The following is an 18,417-nucleotide window of genomic DNA, read 5'->3' as shown; positions in this document are numbered from 1 at the left end:
ATTATTCTTTAGGGCGTTTTCTCCAAGTCAGAGTATAAAACTAGTTATATGAATGGATTTCCTCAGTGTAAATTAATTTTGAAGAGAAGGAAGTAACACAAACTTGTCCCTGAGTTTTGAAAACAGAATAAGAATTGGCTCCCTTAACAATGTCTTTTACCTCCTAAAATCATTTAATTCTCCTGAAATAGTGCCGCATACAAAATCATGCAGGGCTTTTAAAATACTTATAAAAGGATGTTTATGCTCTGAACATTTATGCGAATAATTGTTATATTTTGCCTTTCCAGTTATTCTGAAATATCTGAAGGTAAGCACACTAGCCCATTTTACAGTTTCAAAGTAATTTTAATGTTATTTGTATTTTCCCTTTAAAAGTACCTTTTAAAAAAGTTTCAGGCAAATAATTTGCTAATTAGTATTTTGTATTTTATTCTCTTTTTACAGGAGAGGGTAACAGCATTATTGATTAAAACAACAATTAAGGTACAATTTTGTAGTATAAACAAACTATAGGGATAACATTATCTAGAGGGGAAAATTCTGTTAATAAATTATTTTCTTCTACTTAATTTAATCTTATGTAAAGCTGGCTTCTTTAAAGGGTATAATTAATGATAACACTTTATTTAGTCATCTGAATTGCAGGAGACTGTTGTATATGTTCTGTAGCACTAATATAATATGACTCATTTTGACGCCTTTTTAACAGCTAAAGGGATTGTTGAGAGAGAGAGTGTCTCTCTCTTTCTTTTCTCAGAGCCAATCACTTCAGAAAAGGACTGAATTATCTATAACCTACTTTGCACTCACAACCAAAGTAATGACAGGTTTCAGAGTAGCAGCCGTGTTAGTCTGTATCCGCAAAAATAACAGGAGTACTTGTGGCACCTTAGAGACTAACAAATTTATTAGAGCATAAGCTTTCGTGGGCTACAACCCACTTCTTCGGATGCATCCGAAGAAGTGGGTTGTAGCCCACGAAAGCTTATGCTCTAATAAATTTGTTAACCAAAGTAATGAAACTTTATGTTCTCTTTGTATTCCACAGTAACAGTTCTCACTTCTTGTGATGATCTGGGGTTTAAGCTGGTGAAAACTAGTCCACAAATCATTCCCTAAAGAAGCTGATTCTGTGACAGAAGATAATATAATGTGAAAGATAAAATTAAGGCAGCATATACTATTTGATTAGCCTTTAACAGGTAATAAGCAAGTGTCTACTTAAATATCCAGGGAAGATTCTGGTAATAATGTCAGAGGTTTTTTTTATTTGTTTGTTTCTTTGTGTTTTGTTTTCCACCCCACACACATTATGATGTGAGCAAGGCTCAAAGAGACTTGTTGGAAATAACAATAGCTGTATCCTAATGAATCCCCAAGTTTATTTTAGTCTGTCCCTTAAAATGACTCTCTCTCTCAAATACTGTATATGATGCAGTATATGACACAAACACCCAGGCACTGGGACAAGGGAAGAGATATAAGAACATTCACGGTGATTAATGGAGAAATTCACACATCAGAGCTATTGTTTCAGTTTTCATTCATTCTCATCAGGTGTTCTTTCACCTGTGACTGCTGTACAGGCTCCCATGTTACCTATTGGGGTGCAAAGCCCCATCAGTATGCAGTAGACCCAGGTGTATGCATGGAGTGGCCAGGAGGCCGGGAGACCTGGTAGCTGAATGATGAAGGGTTGTGCACAGGCATGCAGCAGGATTTGGGTAACATATATAAAGCAAATTCAGATTCAGTTAGTCAAGGGATTCCTGAGATATAACATATCCCAATGATTTGTTTGCATATTTCAAAATTCTATAAAATCCAAATGTATAGGTAAATTGCCTTAGAAATTGGTATGATGCAACAATCCTCAGGTAAAAATTACAAGGAGTCTGGTGGCACCTTAAAGACTAACAGATTTATTTGGGCATAAGCTTTCATGGGTAAAAACCTCACTTCTTCGGATGCATAGTGTGAAAGTTACAGATGCAGGTAAAAATTGTGTGGCAAAGTTGGGGTTATTTGATCAGTGGGTGATAATATACCCCCCCAATTAACTTTTGATGTTAAAAATGTTCAAAGTCCACATGCATAGTAATATTATCTTGAATATAGGTATATCAAAAGAGGAGTAGAGGTGCACTCTGTTATACAAATGTTGGGGGTCATTGATTCAAAAAGTTCCTCATATACAGCCCTTCCACTAAGAAGGTGATTTTAATATTCAAATTCCTCTAAAATCCAGAGACATGGAGAATTGTCTTGGAAATAAGTTTGATGCATCAGGGGCTATGGCAGGTTTGTTTCATAATTGTGGGATAATTTGTGTAAGGCATTCTTTTATTCTATTCCTCCAATATGGACCTGATTTCAATATTCATAGTGTTCTAATATCCATGTACATATGACATTTGTCTTGAAATTTGGTATTCCACAAAAGCGGTGGGGGTATGGATTACGTTGAGGGGTGGATGAAAACAAGGCTGGAGAAGAACAGAGCAGTTCACCCTTTTCAGAGCTGATGTATCAGAATACATTTATTTCCATGGATTGTTCACAGGGCTGTGCAGAGTCCTTCTCCCCTTCACCAGCCTCCAAAGAGGAATAAAGAATCTGGGGTTTACCTTGTCTTCAGCTGCTTGATTTGTTCCTCATAACCCTTCAGTTACCAGCTTCCCTCTTCGCCTTGGCCTCCGCACTTTTACTGGGGGCAGGGGGCAAGATGCAGAGGAGCCCAGAGCTGGTGCAGGGGGAGGCTAAAGTATACCCACAAAGATCCTTCATGCCCTCCCATAGTTGTCTCTGTCATTTCCCCCTCTCTACCACCACTTCCTCAAAAATCAAGGAAAACTCACTACCCAAAATCTTGGTTAATACAGAGTTTATGTTGATTGGCAGTGCCTCCTATCATCTCTAAATGTCAAATGCACCTAAACTTGAACAGCTGTATGTTGGACTGAGGTTCACTTACTCAGCAGATGGGTCTAACAAATCTTTAAGGCAAAACACTCAGCAAGTGGTGATCAGTTTCTTAGAAGTGGGAAGCTCATCAGGATGATCTCATCACAGTCACCTCCAGTACAGGCCAATACAGCTTTAACCTTCCTTTGTTAAACAAACTTACTTATAACTTTTATTTTTATATATCAACTTTGAATACATTTTTCACAGGTGAGATAACTTTGGGGCTGGGGGCTCTGTTAATTGCTGTATTTTAGAAATAGTCCATGTTGATACCGCTTTGATTTCCTTATTCTTTTCAGACAGCTTCAATATAGGTACCGCTGCTGCTACACTTAAACTGTTCTTTTTCTGACAGCAATATTAGCGGCTATGTTACTTTTTCTTTTTTCTATTGATCTTAGTAGATATTTCTTCTCTCCACATGCCTTTTTAAAAAAAGTCATCAACATTCCCTTTAACACTTACATTTTTAACAATGTAATACTTGCACTCCTCCCGACTGTCTAACTTCTTCTCTCTGCAGTGTTCTTAATCAGTACAAAACTCCTTTTAACTTCACATCCCCTTCCTTAAATCACTCAGCTTCAGTTTTTCATTGTGGAATAGGACATTTCCAAATGCCTTACTAGCTTCTAAATTCTGGGATTGTAAACTTTTCACCTTTTTGCCCAGTGTGGAACAGATTTTTTGGCCAATGCATTTGGAAGCTTTATGCTTATCTGTGTCTTTTATATTCATTTTCCAGCTTTACACATTTTGAAGTGGTATCTGCAAAGCTGTACTCCAGCTGTACAGCCCTTTAGGGACAGCTGTGTTTTGTTGTCCAAGACTGTCAATAACCACACAGATCAAGTCCACTGCCTCTCTAATATGCACAGTTCCAGAACCTCAGTGTCTGTCACATGCTCCCTCCAACTTAAAGAATGACCCCCTTAACTATATACAGTGTGTGAGTTCTCATTGACCTGTGAGAAAAGGTTAGCCAAATCCACCATTTTAGTCCCCAGCTAAAATCCAATCTGCTCCCAAAATCTAAGGAGCGTTTTCAAAAGAAATAGGCCATGATGTGAAGCACTTTTCTGGAAGATCCTCCCGAAGTGAAAATACAACAATGACAAATAAAAAGCACACTTCGAATGTGGCTCTTATTTTGAGGAGTTTAAAGTGACCAGTATTGCTGGAAAATCTGGGATTCCAATAATTAGTTAGGATTTAGTAATGTATATAAATACAAAATCTCAGGAAATACTACAGAACTAAATGTATATATCTGTAATCAAAAGATTTCCGAATTTTAAAAGGAGCAGTCTACTGCCAATGGTGAGCGGGGGGAGGGGATTGCTCTCCCGCCCTTTTCTTCTGAATGAGCATTGTACAGAGGCCAGTGGGCGAAGGAAGGGGAAGACAACTAGAATAGACCCGCCTCTTTAAGGTTTTCAATTAGGTCGGTTCAAATTGTATATAGGGAGACGAGCTCACAATCAGTGACATGGTTCGTAGACAGAAAAGTTTATAGTTCTGACTTGGGCAATATTCAGTTAGTCATGTCTGGCCGTGGTAAAGGTGGTAAGGGACTTGGAAAGGGAGGCGCTAAACGCCATCGGAAGGTGCTTCGGGATAACATCCAAGGTATTACGAAGCCGGCTATTCGTCGTTTGGCTCGTCGTGGCGGTGTCAAGCGTATTTCTGGGTTGATTTATGAAGAGACCCGTGGCGTGTTGAAGGTGTTTTTGGAGAACGTGATCCGCGATGCTGTTACTTACACTGAGCATGCTAAGCGTAAGACGGTTACAGCCATGGATGTGGTGTATGCTCTGAAACGCCAGGGCCGAACTCTGTACGGATTTGGTGGTTAAAGTCTTTCGTCTCTCCATATCTAACAACGGCTCTTCTCAGAGCCACCCACGTTTTCACAGTAAGAGCTGTATCATAATGAGCACGGGAAGGAAGACGTTGGGCGAGGGAAAATACTTTGTACAACTTCTGATCTAAGCAACAAGTTTGTCACTATTAGAAAGACTACAGATGCATCTCTATTTCAGCGCTCATTTATGTAGAGGTGCGGGGTTGAATCATGAACGTCTGAAAACCGCAAGTAAAACTGCTCAAGGGAACACGCAGCAAACTCTAACTGGGCTCCTACCGTTTGTGTTCATATTTTGTTTAGAATATCGAAGTAATAGTTGTAAAGTATTGAAGCTATTTGATTAGCAGCAAACACTTGCAGGAAAATACCATTTTGCTGTAGATGGTGTCCTTAGATGCAGTCTCTGGCCAGTTCCCCCATCAGTCGCAGAGGCACAGGAAGTTGGGTTTATAGGGAAGAATGTCGAGCGCATTTTCTAGAAAGCAGCGTTACGGGGGTATTAATATAATGCTAATATTTTTAGATAGTGTATTAAATCAATTTGGGAGATGCATTTTGTAGTGTAGTTAAAGGGGATTAGTGAGGGAGCCAATCATTCCCTTCGTATAAATGCTGCCGTTAGGGGACTGATCTAGAATAGCCATAAGATTACCGTGTAAACACGCATTGGCCCAGGTCGGCGAGGAGAGTGATGGAGGGAAGCGGGAGAAAATGGCAGTTTTAGAAGCAAAAATCCGTTCTCTATCTGGTTGCTTGGCGCGGATTAAAAACAAGTTCCTGCGTTTGAAAAGCCCGCGCTGTGCAAGGATTAGTCAATTACCAGTTTTGCGTGAGTTTGAAAAGCCCGCGCTGTGCAAGGATTAGTCAATTACAAACTTGTGTGTTTGAAAAGCCCGCGCTCTGCAAGGATTGCACAATGACAAACCGTCCTTTTAACCCCTTCAAGGAGCTACCTAAACGCACACCTGTGCTCGGTCGGAGGAGTAGGGGGTGGTTTTGAATACTAGTTCGGTACAAAACTAGGTCCCGGGGATTTTCAGAAAATCATTTTCTATTTGACTTTCAAACAGGTGCACTAGTCATTTGGAAACCTTTGTTCTCCTAAATCTGATAACTATCTGGAAAAGAAAGTTGCGTGTGGGACGTGACATGCATATATAAATACTGACTGTTCCTGTAAAAAGTTACCCTGTGGGCGAATGATCGTTATGCATTACATCTCAATTCCCCCATGTCGTCTTCAGACAAAATTATTTCCTACCCACTAGATATTTACATAAATGCTCTTGTGTGTTTCTGTAAACTGAATGCACTGCTGCTATGGAATACTCACTTTAGCCAGTCTTTTTGACTACATCTATCCTTACTGTTAAATAAATCAATAGTTGGTCCATTTATCAATGTCCTGGTTTAATTACCTCCGCAAGATAGTCTCGAAGATAGGGGACTAGGGTTTTGTTTAAATTAATTTAATTGATAAATTTACCTCAAATAAAGTCAATTAGGAGCAAGAGCACCTTCAATGAGTGTTCCATGTCACTGAGGACCCGTTGCAGACATTTCTAAACTGTAAACACAAAGAAAACTCCCTTGATATTCAATGAGCTTGAAATCAGGGTAGTCTCTCGTATTCTTTGCAGCTCCGCAATAACAGTGTGGGAAAAAATGGTACCGACCCCCTTTTTTTCTTTTTTTTAATTCTATTTTATTGCGTCTTTTTTGGGGAGACGCAAAACCCACCACATTCCCAACCGGCATATTACACTTTACCAATGGTCAGTTAGATCTGCTTCCCCATTGGCTGTTCAGAGAATGCAAGTCTTCAGCCTATCACAAATAGTTTGAGTCTGAAAACGGAAGAAATATAAGGGCGGCTGCTGGGTGTCCCTTGGCTTACTTTGCATTTCTTTTCCCGAGCAAACCGTGTTAGGTAGAACGTGAATTGCAAATGTCAGGCCGGGGAAAGCAGGGCGGTAAGGTGCGGGCTAAGGCGAAGTCTCGCTCCTCGCGGGCTGGGCTGCAGTTCCCGGTGGGTCGAGTGCACCGCCTGCTCCGCAAAGGTAATTATGCTGAGCGGGTAGGAGCTGGAGCTCCGGTCTATATGGCCGCGGTGCTAGAGTATCTGACCGCTGAGATTCTCGAATTAGCCGGCAACGCTGCTCGGGACAACAAGAAAACCAGGATCATCCCCCGTCACCTGCAGCTCGCCATCCGTAACGACGAAGAACTCAATAAGCTCCTGGGGAAAGTCACGATCGCTCAAGGTGGTGTCCTGCCCAACATCCAGGCCGTGCTGCTGCCCAAGAAAACTGAGAGCCACAAGGCCAAGAGCAAGTAAAGCTGACTGAGAAATAAACACTTCGAATGTAAAACTAACCTAACGGCTCTTTTCAGAGCCACCCACAAAGTCAAAAAAGGGTTTGATTATCTCCAAAAGTTCCGGTAGGAATCGTGTGTACGCCAAACAGTGAAATCCCCCTCTTACAAAAATCAACGTAACAAAAAATCAAACAAACAAAAATAACTGACAGCGGGGACAGGATTTCGCCCTCATTTTTTTCTAGCGGTGGATTAAATTGGGCAAAATGTGTAAATTACATTCCGTTCACACACGCACCTAAAAGTGCCTTACTGCGGGGGGGGAGGATAACTTTGTCTGAAGATGACATGGGAAATTTGAAATTTAATGCGTAATGATCATTTTCCCACTGCATAACTTGCAACAGGAAGTCAGTATTTACAGCTCTCAAGCCTCACATCCAACCTTCTCCTTTACAGGTTATTTGTTGTCAGATGTACGAGAATAGAGGGCTCCAAGTGGGTAACGAATCTGACAGTCTATTGGAAAATCCCGGGCACGTAGTTTTGTACGGAACGAGTAGTCAAAACCACCCCGCATTCCTCCGACCGAGCAAAGGGTTGCGTCCATATAGCTCATTGAAGAGGTAAAAAAGAGGGTTGTTACTGGACAATCCTTGCGCGGGTTTTTCAAACACAGGAAATAATTTAATTACTACTATGCCTTTTGCAGTACATACAGGAAGTTGTGTAACTTGGTTTGAAAGCCTGCAGAGAAAATCGCTAATCGCTCAGAAAATCTGACCCCTTTCCCATTCCAGGGAAAGAGACTCATTCATCTAAACCGATAGGAAGATTTTATTTACTTAATGTTGAGAAGGGGCTTCTGAATTGCTTATATAAAAACAGGGTGCAGTATTTAGAAGACAGTACTATACGTGCAGGTGTCAACTCAAAGGCTACACTACAAATTATTTAAGAATTTGCAGATTTTTGAAAACTATAGATCAAAATAATTAGAAGGGGTTCTGCTAAGCTGTGAAATGTATTTCACTTTCTCATTTCTTATCCTTTACTGCCATCTGATGGACATTCTTTTTTAAGTTGCAGAACTTGTAAACGATATAAAAACCTGTTTTACCGTTCAATATTTACTAACAACAGCCAAGAAATAAAGACCATCATACAACCAAACAGCAGGAACAATAAATATCTATTTAATCATAAATACTTAAACATCCCCTGTTGTTCACCTCTGTCAGTTTCACAATAGGCTTATTTTAATTTATATTGGAATACTACTTGATTTTCCCCATGGAGAACTTGTCAGTAGACTGGAACTTGTCAGTAGAAACTCAGTTATACACGGTACATTTGCTATATCTGAGGTCTAATTATTGGGAAACTTTTATAAATATTTGCCAGAATTATTAGTTATTCATATAATTTCCCCCCTTTTACCTTGAGGTGACCCCTAGATACCTTAATAAGGCGAAGGCCCTATAATGCTAGGTACTGAACAAACGGATAGCAAGTGACAGGTCAGATTGTAAACATGTTTAAAATATAGCCTGACACAATTTGGAGCCTGACAAGTGGGGGAGAGGGGAGGAGTAAACAAAAACAATTGTATTTTATTTTTAATAAGTGTGCACCCTTTCAGTGTTAATTAACCTTCACTTCTCCACCCAAGAAATTTCAAATGTGAAACATAAGATAAATATTCATACCATTATGATTTCTGGCTCTAACGGGTTCATTCTTGTGGACTTCCTCACTTATCTCTTTTCTCATATGCTGATTTCCTACACACTGCCACATTCACTGATACACAGAGAGAAAGGGGGGCGGGGGGGGGAACTGTGAGACAGCTATAAATAACCTTTATGAAAAGTTACAAGTTTCAGCCCAAGTGCTACTTTCTAGCTAGGCACCCTCCTGTCCTAGATCACTGCAGTGTCTCAAGACATCAGTTTGAATTTTCAAGGCCATCTTCTCCATGCCTCTCAATCTTCAAACCAGTGAAAATTTGACTAATGAGCAAAATGAGGACGACCTGTGGTGTGTCTATAGGGGACTGGTCCTCATATAGGAGGACAACCTGCTACTGCTACTATTTGTTATTCAACTGAATTGCCGTGAAACACTTCCATACAAATAGACCTTCCCACAAGCTAGACAACCAATTCTTCATCTACTTCTGGATATGTCAGCAGATGAACGCTGTTGCCTTCAAACTTCAACTCTCCAAGCCCCTCAAAATATAGTCAGTGTTCCACGTATCATTTTGAAGCCCTATACATAGGAACAGTTCCTCGACCAGGCCTAACAGCTGCTGCCACCAGTCAAGAGACAGGGTCATGAGGAATACATAGTGCATGCTATTCTTGATTACAAATTGCAGCAAGGCCAAATGTACTACCTCATACACTGGGAGGGCTATGGCCCTGACGAATGCTCCTGGGAACCTGCTGCCCATTTCCTTGTTCCCGACCTAGTAAAAAAAGTTTTACAGGGAACATCCTGACAAGCTGGGCCCAACGTCAATGGTAGGAAACTGAAACTAGTCAAATTATAATTAGAAATAAGGCACACATTTTTAACAGTGATGATGATTAACCATTCAGCAAAATACCAAGGAGTCTGGTGGATCCTCTGAGTCTTGATGTCTTCAAATGAAAGATTAGATATTGTTTTGGGCTGCTCTGGAGGGAGGAGACTGGCAGCTGGCTCTTCAGGCAGTGGGATGTGCTCCATCCCCACTCTGGTCCTCCGTCCATCAAGGTCAAGAACTGTTATGCTGTACTGGCAACAGGAGGAGAGGAGCAGACCCCAATATCTGAGGAGGAGAAGCCAACTGCCCCCAAGCCTGGGATGCTCACTGCTTCCATATCCAAGAGGAGGAGACAAGTGGTGGTGGTGGTTGAGGACTCCCTTCTGAGAGGGAAAAGCTATCCATCTGGTGGCCTGATGTGATGTCATGGGAGGTGTACTGCTTGCCTGAAGCCCACAACTGAGGTGTTATGGAAAGGTTGCTGAGTCTCATCCAGCCCTCTGACCCCTACTCCATTCTGCTTCTTTACCTGGGGACTAATGGTATTGCCAGGTATGACCCTGAGAAGATAAGTAGTGCTTACAGGGCTCTGGGAGCTAAAGTGAAGGAGTCAGGGATTCAAGTGGTGTTCTTGTCCAGCCTGTGGTTGAGGGAAGGTGCCCAGGAAGGGAAAAAAATATCCCTGGTATGAATGTATGGCTGTGAAGATGGCGTTGACAGGAGGACTTTGGCTTCCTCAACCATGGGATGTTGTGCCAGGAAGAAGGATTGCTGGGAAGAGATGGGGTCCACCTGGCAAAGAAGGGGAAGGACATCTTGGAATACAAAAATCTCCTACCTGGTGAGGTGGGCTTTACATTAGGTTCAAATGGGGGCAGGTGACAGAAGCTCACAAGTATAAAAAAAGGTGACCTTGCCAGAGGACTGGAAAATGGAGAATTACAATAGGATCATAAGAGTAACAAAAGAAAAAAATGGTTGGGGAATCTGCTCTACATCTTAGGTGTCTGTGTACAAATGCTAGGAGTATAGGGAATAAACAGGAAGAACTGGAAGTCTTAGTACACAAAGAAAATTTCTGACTTCACTGGCATCCCAGAGACTGCGTGGGATATATCTCATTACTAGAATATTTGTAGAGGCAGGGCCATCCCAAAGGGGGTGCAGGGCCTGGGGCGGAAGTGACGTCACTTCTGGGCCCGACCGTACTGGGAGCAGGTAGGGAGGCATGGGGAGCCGGTGCCTCCCCAAACAGCCAGGCGTGTCCCCATCCACACTCCACCCCCCCAGGGACCTGCTTCAGTGGCGCTGCTGGGCTCCAGGGGGCTGGGGCCACACCGCCCGCCTTCCTGAGGCTGGGGAGGCTACAGCGGCACCATACGCTCTCCCTCCCAGCACTTTGGGACTGGGAAGGCCGCAATGGCACCACTGCGCGCTCTCCCTCCTGGCGCGCTCTCCCTCAGGTGGAAGGGGCGGGTTTGGGGGTAGCCTACCCCAGCCAGCGGTTCACCCACTGCCCATGCGGCGCTGGCCAATTGCACCAGCCTGTGGGGCCACCCAAAGCGCGGGGCCCGGAGCTGTCGCCCTGATTCGCTGTCCCCTAGGGATGGCTCTGGGTAGAGGGGTATAGTTTGTTCAGGAAGGACAGGCTAGGAAAAGAAAGAGAATGTGCTTCATCGCACACCAAGAAAATATACATTTGTTCTGTGGTCCCGAACGAGGTGAAAAGGCAGACCAGAAGTGCTTAATTTCTAATGAAAGAGGTGCTGGGGCTGAGCTCTGGCAAGCCCCGGCACAAATTAAGCACTGATGCATACCCTATACTGTATACCCCATACACTCAAGTGACCCAACCTTGCCTATTCCCCCATTTATCCCCCCATCCCACACATAGCATATGCACCCTGAGCCCCACCTATCCCCCATGCACCCCCATCCTGCCCAGCCCTGCCTATTCCCCCATGCACTCCCCAACCTACACCCCATCACAAACACCACCCCAAATATACAGCCACGCCCTGCGTGATAGTCCAGGGCAGGGTGGAGGAGGTGCTTTGGTGCAAGCTGAGCACCTGTATCCTGGGCTGAAAGTCCTTTGGGGATGTCACCCCCTGGCAGCGCTTGCACCAGCATCCCCTTGGCTTCCTGGGGGGCTCCCACAGTGCTGGCAGCAAGGAGAGAGGTGAGGTGTAAGGGAGAGGGGAGGTGACCATGCAGCCAGGAGGCAGTTCGGGGCAGAGGGTACTGGGTACTGGGGCAAGAGGGAGGCTCTGGGAAGTGGCCCTGGTGCCACAGGCAGGGCCCTTACAGGGAAGGTGGAGCAGGCGCATGCAGCAGACAGAGCAGTGTATGCAAGATGCACCTGGCAGGGAGGCAGCTCTGCACTATGTCCGGGGGGGGCTGACACTATAGTGCCCCTGATCTTGACAGCCACAGCCTCTAGCGGCAGCCAGGCTTAGCAGGAGGCACTTCCTGGTCCACCCCCAGCAGGAGACCTGCAATAGGAGGAGGTCAGAGCTGAGCCCGATCCTGTACCCCCTTGCACGAGGGGGATGGGGTGTTCTTCCCCCCCAGGGGATTCCAGCAGGGCAGGTGCCCCTATCCGGGCTGAGAGCAGAGCGATCTGGATTCAGGTGGTGGGGACCGCAGCCCTTTTTTATGGGAGTGATGGATCAGGCGGGGTGGAAAATTAACCCTCAATCCCTGTCATTGAGAGTGATGAGGATGGGGTGGGTGTAGGGGCAGCAGTGCTTTCCCACATCCCCTTCCCCATAAATCACTCTCTTATTTTTCTTTCTTAGTTAATACATTTTTGGATAGTTCATTGTAGGATTGGCTACTGTAACAATGCTGCCTTTGGTGGTGGGACACTACTGAGAGTATCAATTCAGGACAAATTGCTTAGAGCAGGGCAGTCACAGCCCAAGGCTGTGAGTTCTTTGCACATCAAACCAGCCAAACAGAGAGGACATCAGTTTTGCCCCACTGGCTAACCAGAAGTCATACAAGCAATTCCTTTAGACACTCCAGTTTCCCAGTATCACCACCAACACCGCGCCTTATGGGGATGAATGATTGTGAAAACCAATACCACAGTAAAAAAAAAGGTTCTCCTGATCCCAAAGAACCAAGCCCCAGACCCAGGTCAATATACAAATCAGATCTTACCCACAAATCACACTGTTGCCAATTCTTTAGAATCTAAAATCTAAAGGTTTATTCATAAAAAGAAAGAAACATAGATGAGAGTTAAAATTGGTTAAATGGAATCAATTATATACAATAATGGCAAAGTTCTTGGTTCTGGCTTGTAGCGGTGATGGAATAAACTGCAGGTTCAAATCAAATCTCTGGAGTACATCCACAGCGTGGATGGGTTATTCAGTCTTTGTTCAGAGTTTCAATTTGTAGCAAAGTTCCTCCAGAGTTAAGAAGCAGGATTGAAGACAAAATGGAGATGCTGCAGCTTTCTTTATAGTCCTTTCGCCATGTGGCTTGTGCTTCCGTTGTTCCAAACACAAGCTACCCATGTGCTACCCAGCACATGGCATGGAAAAACCTTAGAGTTCTGTCCATAGGCATGTCCCTGCATGCTTTGCTGAGTCACAAGGTGTATAGCTGATGGTCCCTAATGGGCCATCAAGCAGGCTAGTGCTGATGCCAAATTGTCTGGGGTGTCACCCAGAAGCATAGCACAAGTTTGAAATACAGACAATATAGAGTCAATACTTATAACTTTAAATTAAAAAATGATACATGCATACAGATAGCATAATCATAACCAGTAAATCATAACCTTTTCATGGACCCCTTACGTGACCCCATTTGTACAAGATTCGGTGCCTCTATAGGACCTTGGTTGCAACAATGATCTATACGGTCACAGTTCAGATGAATAATGATCTATACGGTCACAGTCACAGCTACAAGTGTTGTCTTTGGTGTAGGATCTCATAGACATTAACATCAGAAGGGACTATCTGACCTCATGAACACTGCAGGCCACAGAACCTGACTCACCCACTCCTGTAATAGACCCCCTGACCTCTGGCTGAGTTACTGACGTCCTCAGATCATGGGCGGTGGGTATAATAGGCCAGGGAAGGCTCAGCCTCCCCTGGTGCAGCCGCTGGACCCTCGGCTGTGGGGTTTAGCGGGGGGAAGTTTTTGTTTTATTATGCCCCATGCATGTTTCGGGCGGCTGAGGAGATTGTATGTGATATTCAGCTTCCCAGGTTCATCAGTAATCTTGGAGTCCAGAGTGATTAATGATGAACCCAGGAAGATAAGTAGCAAATACCACCTCCTCAGCCGCCCCGGAACCTGCATGGGGCATAGCAAAAACTTCTTCCTGAGGAGACAAGAGTCCAAGACGCTTTTCCCTGCAGCAGTTTGGGGTCTGGGGAAGGGAGGTGTGGCGTGGCTGGCTTGGGGCTCCTCCGAGCAGATGGGGGCTTGGGACACCTCCAGGCAGGTGTGGGGGGAGGGGGGCAGCTCAGGGCTTCCTCCAGGTGGGGGAGGGGAGCAGGTGGAAGGGGGGCTCCACTCACCACCCATGCCTCAGATCATGATTTAAACACTTCAGGTTACAGAGAATCCACCATTTATACTAGATTAACCTGGCAAGATACCCATGCTGCAAAGGAAGGCAAAACATCCCCATGGTTTCTGCCAATCTGGTCTACAGGAAAATTCCTTCCCCAACCCAAATCTGGTGATCAGTTAGATCCCATCCTTAGCAGGTGCGCAAGACCCGCCAGGCAAATACCTGGGAAAGAATTCTCTGTAGAAACTCAGAGCCATTCCCATCTAGTGTCCCATCACTGGCCACTGGAGATTTGCTGCTGCCAGTTACAGATCGGCTACATGCCATTATAGGCAGTCTCATCATAACATACCCTCCACAAACTTATCAAGCTCAGTCTTGAAGCCAGCTGTCAAGGCTGATTCTCCACTCTGGCACTTCGTGTGCAGAAGGTGGGGACCCACAAGGATTCTAAAAATTAACACTGGCCATTCCAGGCGTGTATTAAATTCCCAGGGTTACAGCTTTTTGGCCCAAGGGCCACATCTGGGTATGGAAATTGCATGGCGGGCCACGAATGCTCACAAAATTGGGGGTTGGAGTGTGGGAGGGGGTGCAGGCTCTGGCTGGGGGTGCGGGCTCTGGGGTGGGACCAGAAATGAGGAGTCCAGGGTGCAGGAGGGGGCTTCGGGCTGAGGCAAGGGGTTGGGGTGCAGGGGGGGTTTGAGGGCTCTGGCTGCGGGTGCGGGCTCTGGGGTGGGGCTGGGGATGAGAGGTTGGGGGGTGCAGGAGGGTGCTTCAGGCTGTGACCGAGGGGTTCGAATGGCCGGAGGGGGATCAGGGCTGGGGCAGGGGGTTGGGATGCAGGAGGGGGTCAGGGGTGCAGGCTCTGGGTGGCACTTACCTCAAGCAGATCCCAGACGCAGCGGCATGTCCCCCCTCCGGCTCTTATGTGGTGGCGCAGCCAGGAGGCTCTGCGCACTGCCCTGTCTGCAGGCACCACCCCTGCAGCTCCCATTGTTCATGGTTCCCGGCCAATGGGAGCTGCAGGGGTGGCGCTTGGGGCAGGGGTAGCATGCAGAGCCCCTTGGCTGCCCCTACGCGTAGGACCCGGAGGGGGGACATGCCACTGCTTCCGGGAGCCGCATGCAGCGAGGCAAGCCCCTAACCCTGCTCCCCGGCTGGAGCACCAGAGCGGGGCAAGCCCTGGACCTTGCTCCCAGCTGGACCTTGAGGACTGGATTAAAACATCTGGAGGGCCGGATGTGGCCCCCGGGCTGTAGTTTGCCCACCCCTGATTTAGATGATTTTTCATAACTGGTCCCAAGCTTCTTACAGCATAGTTCCAGCCCTGTCTCTGCTTCTCCCCGAGAACAACAACAAACAGACCAAGGGGAAGTTGTTTTCCAATTTTAAAAAGTTCTTGCCTTCCCATTGGCTCTTTTGGTCACGTACTCACTCCCTTCCTTTTATCTATGCAGGGAGACTTTTTAACCCTTTACAGGAAAAGCAAGTAGAGAACAACTACTAACAGGGATTTTATAGTTAACTGGCTGGCTGGATGTCCATAAAAGGGAGTTACCCCCACTTTCATTTATCACACGCCCCCCAAATCACAGACGGTGCTGGCCGGCCTGGTTTAGGTCGGGTCCACACCGCCTGGGATTTCTTCCTGGAGGTTTAGGAAACAGAGTTAATAAGATACATGCACCTCTAATTTTACTACTAATTACATGAAGAACTAAACAGTATTTTCCACATTTTAAGGACTACTACAACTTAGAATACAGGGAGATTTTTACCCATCTGATTCTGGGAAACCTTCCCGGGAGAGTGCATCAGCCATTTTGTTAGAGGCTCCTGAAATGTGTTGTATTTCAAAATCAAAGTCCTGAAGAGCTAAACTCCACTGAAGAAGTTTTTTGTTACTTTCTTTGACAGAGGGTATGTCTACACTACGAAATTAGGTCGAATTAATAGAAGCCGGTTTTATAGAAATCGGTTGTATACAGCCGATTGTGTGTGTCCCCACATAAAATGCTCTAAGTGCTCTAGTAGGCGGACCGCGTCCACAGTACCGAGGCTAGCGTCGACTTCCGGAGCATTGCACTATGGGTAGTTATCCCACAGTTCCCGCAGTCTCCGCCGCCCATTGGAATTCTGGGTTGAGATCCCAATGCCCGAATGATGCAAAACAGTGTCGCGGGGGGTTCTGGGTACATGTCGTCAGGCCCCTCCCCCTCCGTCAGAGCAACGGCAGACAATAGATTCGCGCCTTTTTACCTGGGTTACCTGTGCTGACAACATACCATGGCAAGCATGGAGCCCGCTCAGCTCAGCTCACCGTCACCATATGTCATCTGGGTGCCGGCAGACGTGGGACTGCATTGCTACACAGCAGCAGCAGCTAACTGCCTTTTGGCGGTAGATGGTGCAGCATGACTGGTAGCCTTCATCGGTGATCTGGGTTCTGGCAGCCATGGGGCTGGCAGCCGTAGGGCTGCATTGCACCAGCCTTTTGTCAGTAGATGGTGTATTACGACTGGTAACCGTAGTCTTTTCCTATTACAAGTTGGATCATCGCACATTAGCAGAGTCTTCCCTGAGCAGCAGATTGTGCAATAGGCCTGAAGGCCATCATCATCATACAGGAAAAAATGGCTATCAGTCTTAGTACACTAACTGCCAAGCGCCCAGTATTTGCTGCCAAGCACCCAGAAGATGCCGAGGGCTATCAGTCATGCTGCACCGTCGTCTTAAGATGTAAAAAATAGATTTGTTCTGTATTCATTTGCTTCCCCCTTCCTCCGTCAAATCAACGGCCTGCTAAACCCAGGCTTTTGAGTTCAATCTTTGGAGGGGGGCATTCTGTGTGACAGTTGTTTGTGTTTCTCCCTGATGCACAGCCACCTTTGTTGATTTTAATTCCCTGTACCTGTACGCCATGTCGTCACTCGCCCCTCCCTCCCTCCCTCCCCTGGTCCGTCAGATACTAGTTTCGCGCCTTTTTTCAGATCAGACGCCATAGCTAGCACTGGGATCATGGAGCCCGCTCAGATCACCGCGGCAATTATGAGCACTATGAACAGCACATGCATTGTCCTGGAGTATATGCAGAGCCAGAACATGCCAAAGCAAAACCAGGACCAGCCGAGGAGGCGATTGCAGCGCGGCGACGAGAGTGATGAGGAAATTGACATGGACATAGACCTCTCACAAGGCACAGGCCCCAGCAATGTGGAAATCATGGTGTTACTGGGGCAGGTTCATGCCGTGGAACGCCGATTCTGGGCCCGGGAAACAAGCACAGACTGGTGGGACCGCATCGTGCTGCAGATGTGGGACGATTCCCAGTGGCTGCGAAACTTTCGCATGCGTAAGGGCACTTTCAGGGAACTTTGTGACTTGCTTTCCCCTGCCCTGAAGCGCCAGAATACCAGGATGAGAGCAGCCCTCACAGTTGAGAAGCGAGTGGCGATAGCCCTGTGGAAGCTTGCAACGCCAGACAGCTCCCGGTCAGTCGGGAATCAATTTGGAGTGGGCAAATCTACTCGGGGGCTGCTGTGATCCAAGTTGCCAGGGCAATGAAAGACCTGGTGATATCAAGGGTAGTGACTCTGGGAAACGTGCAGGCCATAGTGGATGGCTTTGCTGCAATGGGATTCCCAAACTGTGGTGGGGCGATAGACGGAACCCATATCCCTATCTTGTCACCGGAGCACCAAGCCACCGAGTACATAAACCGCAAGGGGTACTTTTCAATGCTGCTGCAAGCCCTGGTGGATCACAAGGGACGTTTCACCAACATCAACGTGGGATGGCCGGGAAAGGTACATGATGCTCGCGTCTTCAGGCACTCTGGTCTGTTTCGAAAGCTGGAGGAAGGGACTTTCTTCCCGGACCAGAAAATAACCGTTGGGGATGTTGAAATGCCTATCATGATCCTTGGGGACCCAGCCTACCCCTTAATGCCATGGCTCATGAAGCCGTACACAGGCAGCCTGGACAGGAGTCAGGACCTGTTCAACTACAGGCTGAGCAAGTGCCGAATGGTGGTGGAATGTGCATTTGGACGTTTAAAAGCGCGCTGATGCAGCTTACTAACTCGCTCAGACCTTAGCGAAAAGAATATCCCCATTGTTATTGCTGCTTGCTGTGTGCTCCACAATATCTGTGAGAGTATGGGGGAGACATTTATGGCGG

At 46.0% G+C, this 18,417-nt stretch overlaps 2 protein-coding genes across 3 annotated transcripts; both read left to right on the top strand.

Annotated features, from left to right (window-relative positions):
* Positions 1 to 1,861: 1,861 nt before the first annotated feature.
* Positions 1,862 to 4,826, top strand: LOC135874391 (histone H4). Of its 2 annotated transcripts, XM_065399235.1 has the most exons (2): positions 1,862 to 1,880; positions 4,513 to 4,826. In XM_065399235.1, the coding sequence occupies exons 1-2, from the start codon at positions 1,862 to 1,864 to the stop codon at positions 4,824 to 4,826; spliced, it is 333 nt and encodes a 110-aa protein (XP_065255307.1). The 2 variants fall into 2 exon arrangements, with proteins under 2 accessions (XP_065255307.1, XP_065255387.1); XM_065399315.1 differs by lacking the exon at positions 1,862 to 1,880 and having other exon boundaries at positions 4,509 to 4,826.
* Positions 4,827 to 6,708: 1,882 nt separating this feature from the next.
* On the top strand, positions 6,709 to 7,175 carry LOC135895636 (histone H2A.J). The gene has a single exon (XM_065423776.1). It carries the CDS (start codon positions 6,786 to 6,788, stop codon positions 7,173 to 7,175), a length of 390 nt encoding a protein of 129 aa, XP_065279848.1. The 5' UTR covers positions 6,709 to 6,785.
* Positions 7,176 to 18,417: the final 11,242 nt, after the last annotated feature.

Source organism: Emys orbicularis, chromosome 1, assembly GCF_028017835.1.
Source record: "Emys orbicularis isolate rEmyOrb1 chromosome 1, rEmyOrb1.hap1, whole genome shotgun sequence".
Taxonomy (NCBI): Eukaryota; Metazoa; Chordata; order Testudines; family Emydidae; genus Emys; species Emys orbicularis.
The sequence above is the reverse complement of the archived record's forward strand: the minus strand, read 5'-3'. Positions and strand labels throughout refer to the sequence as shown.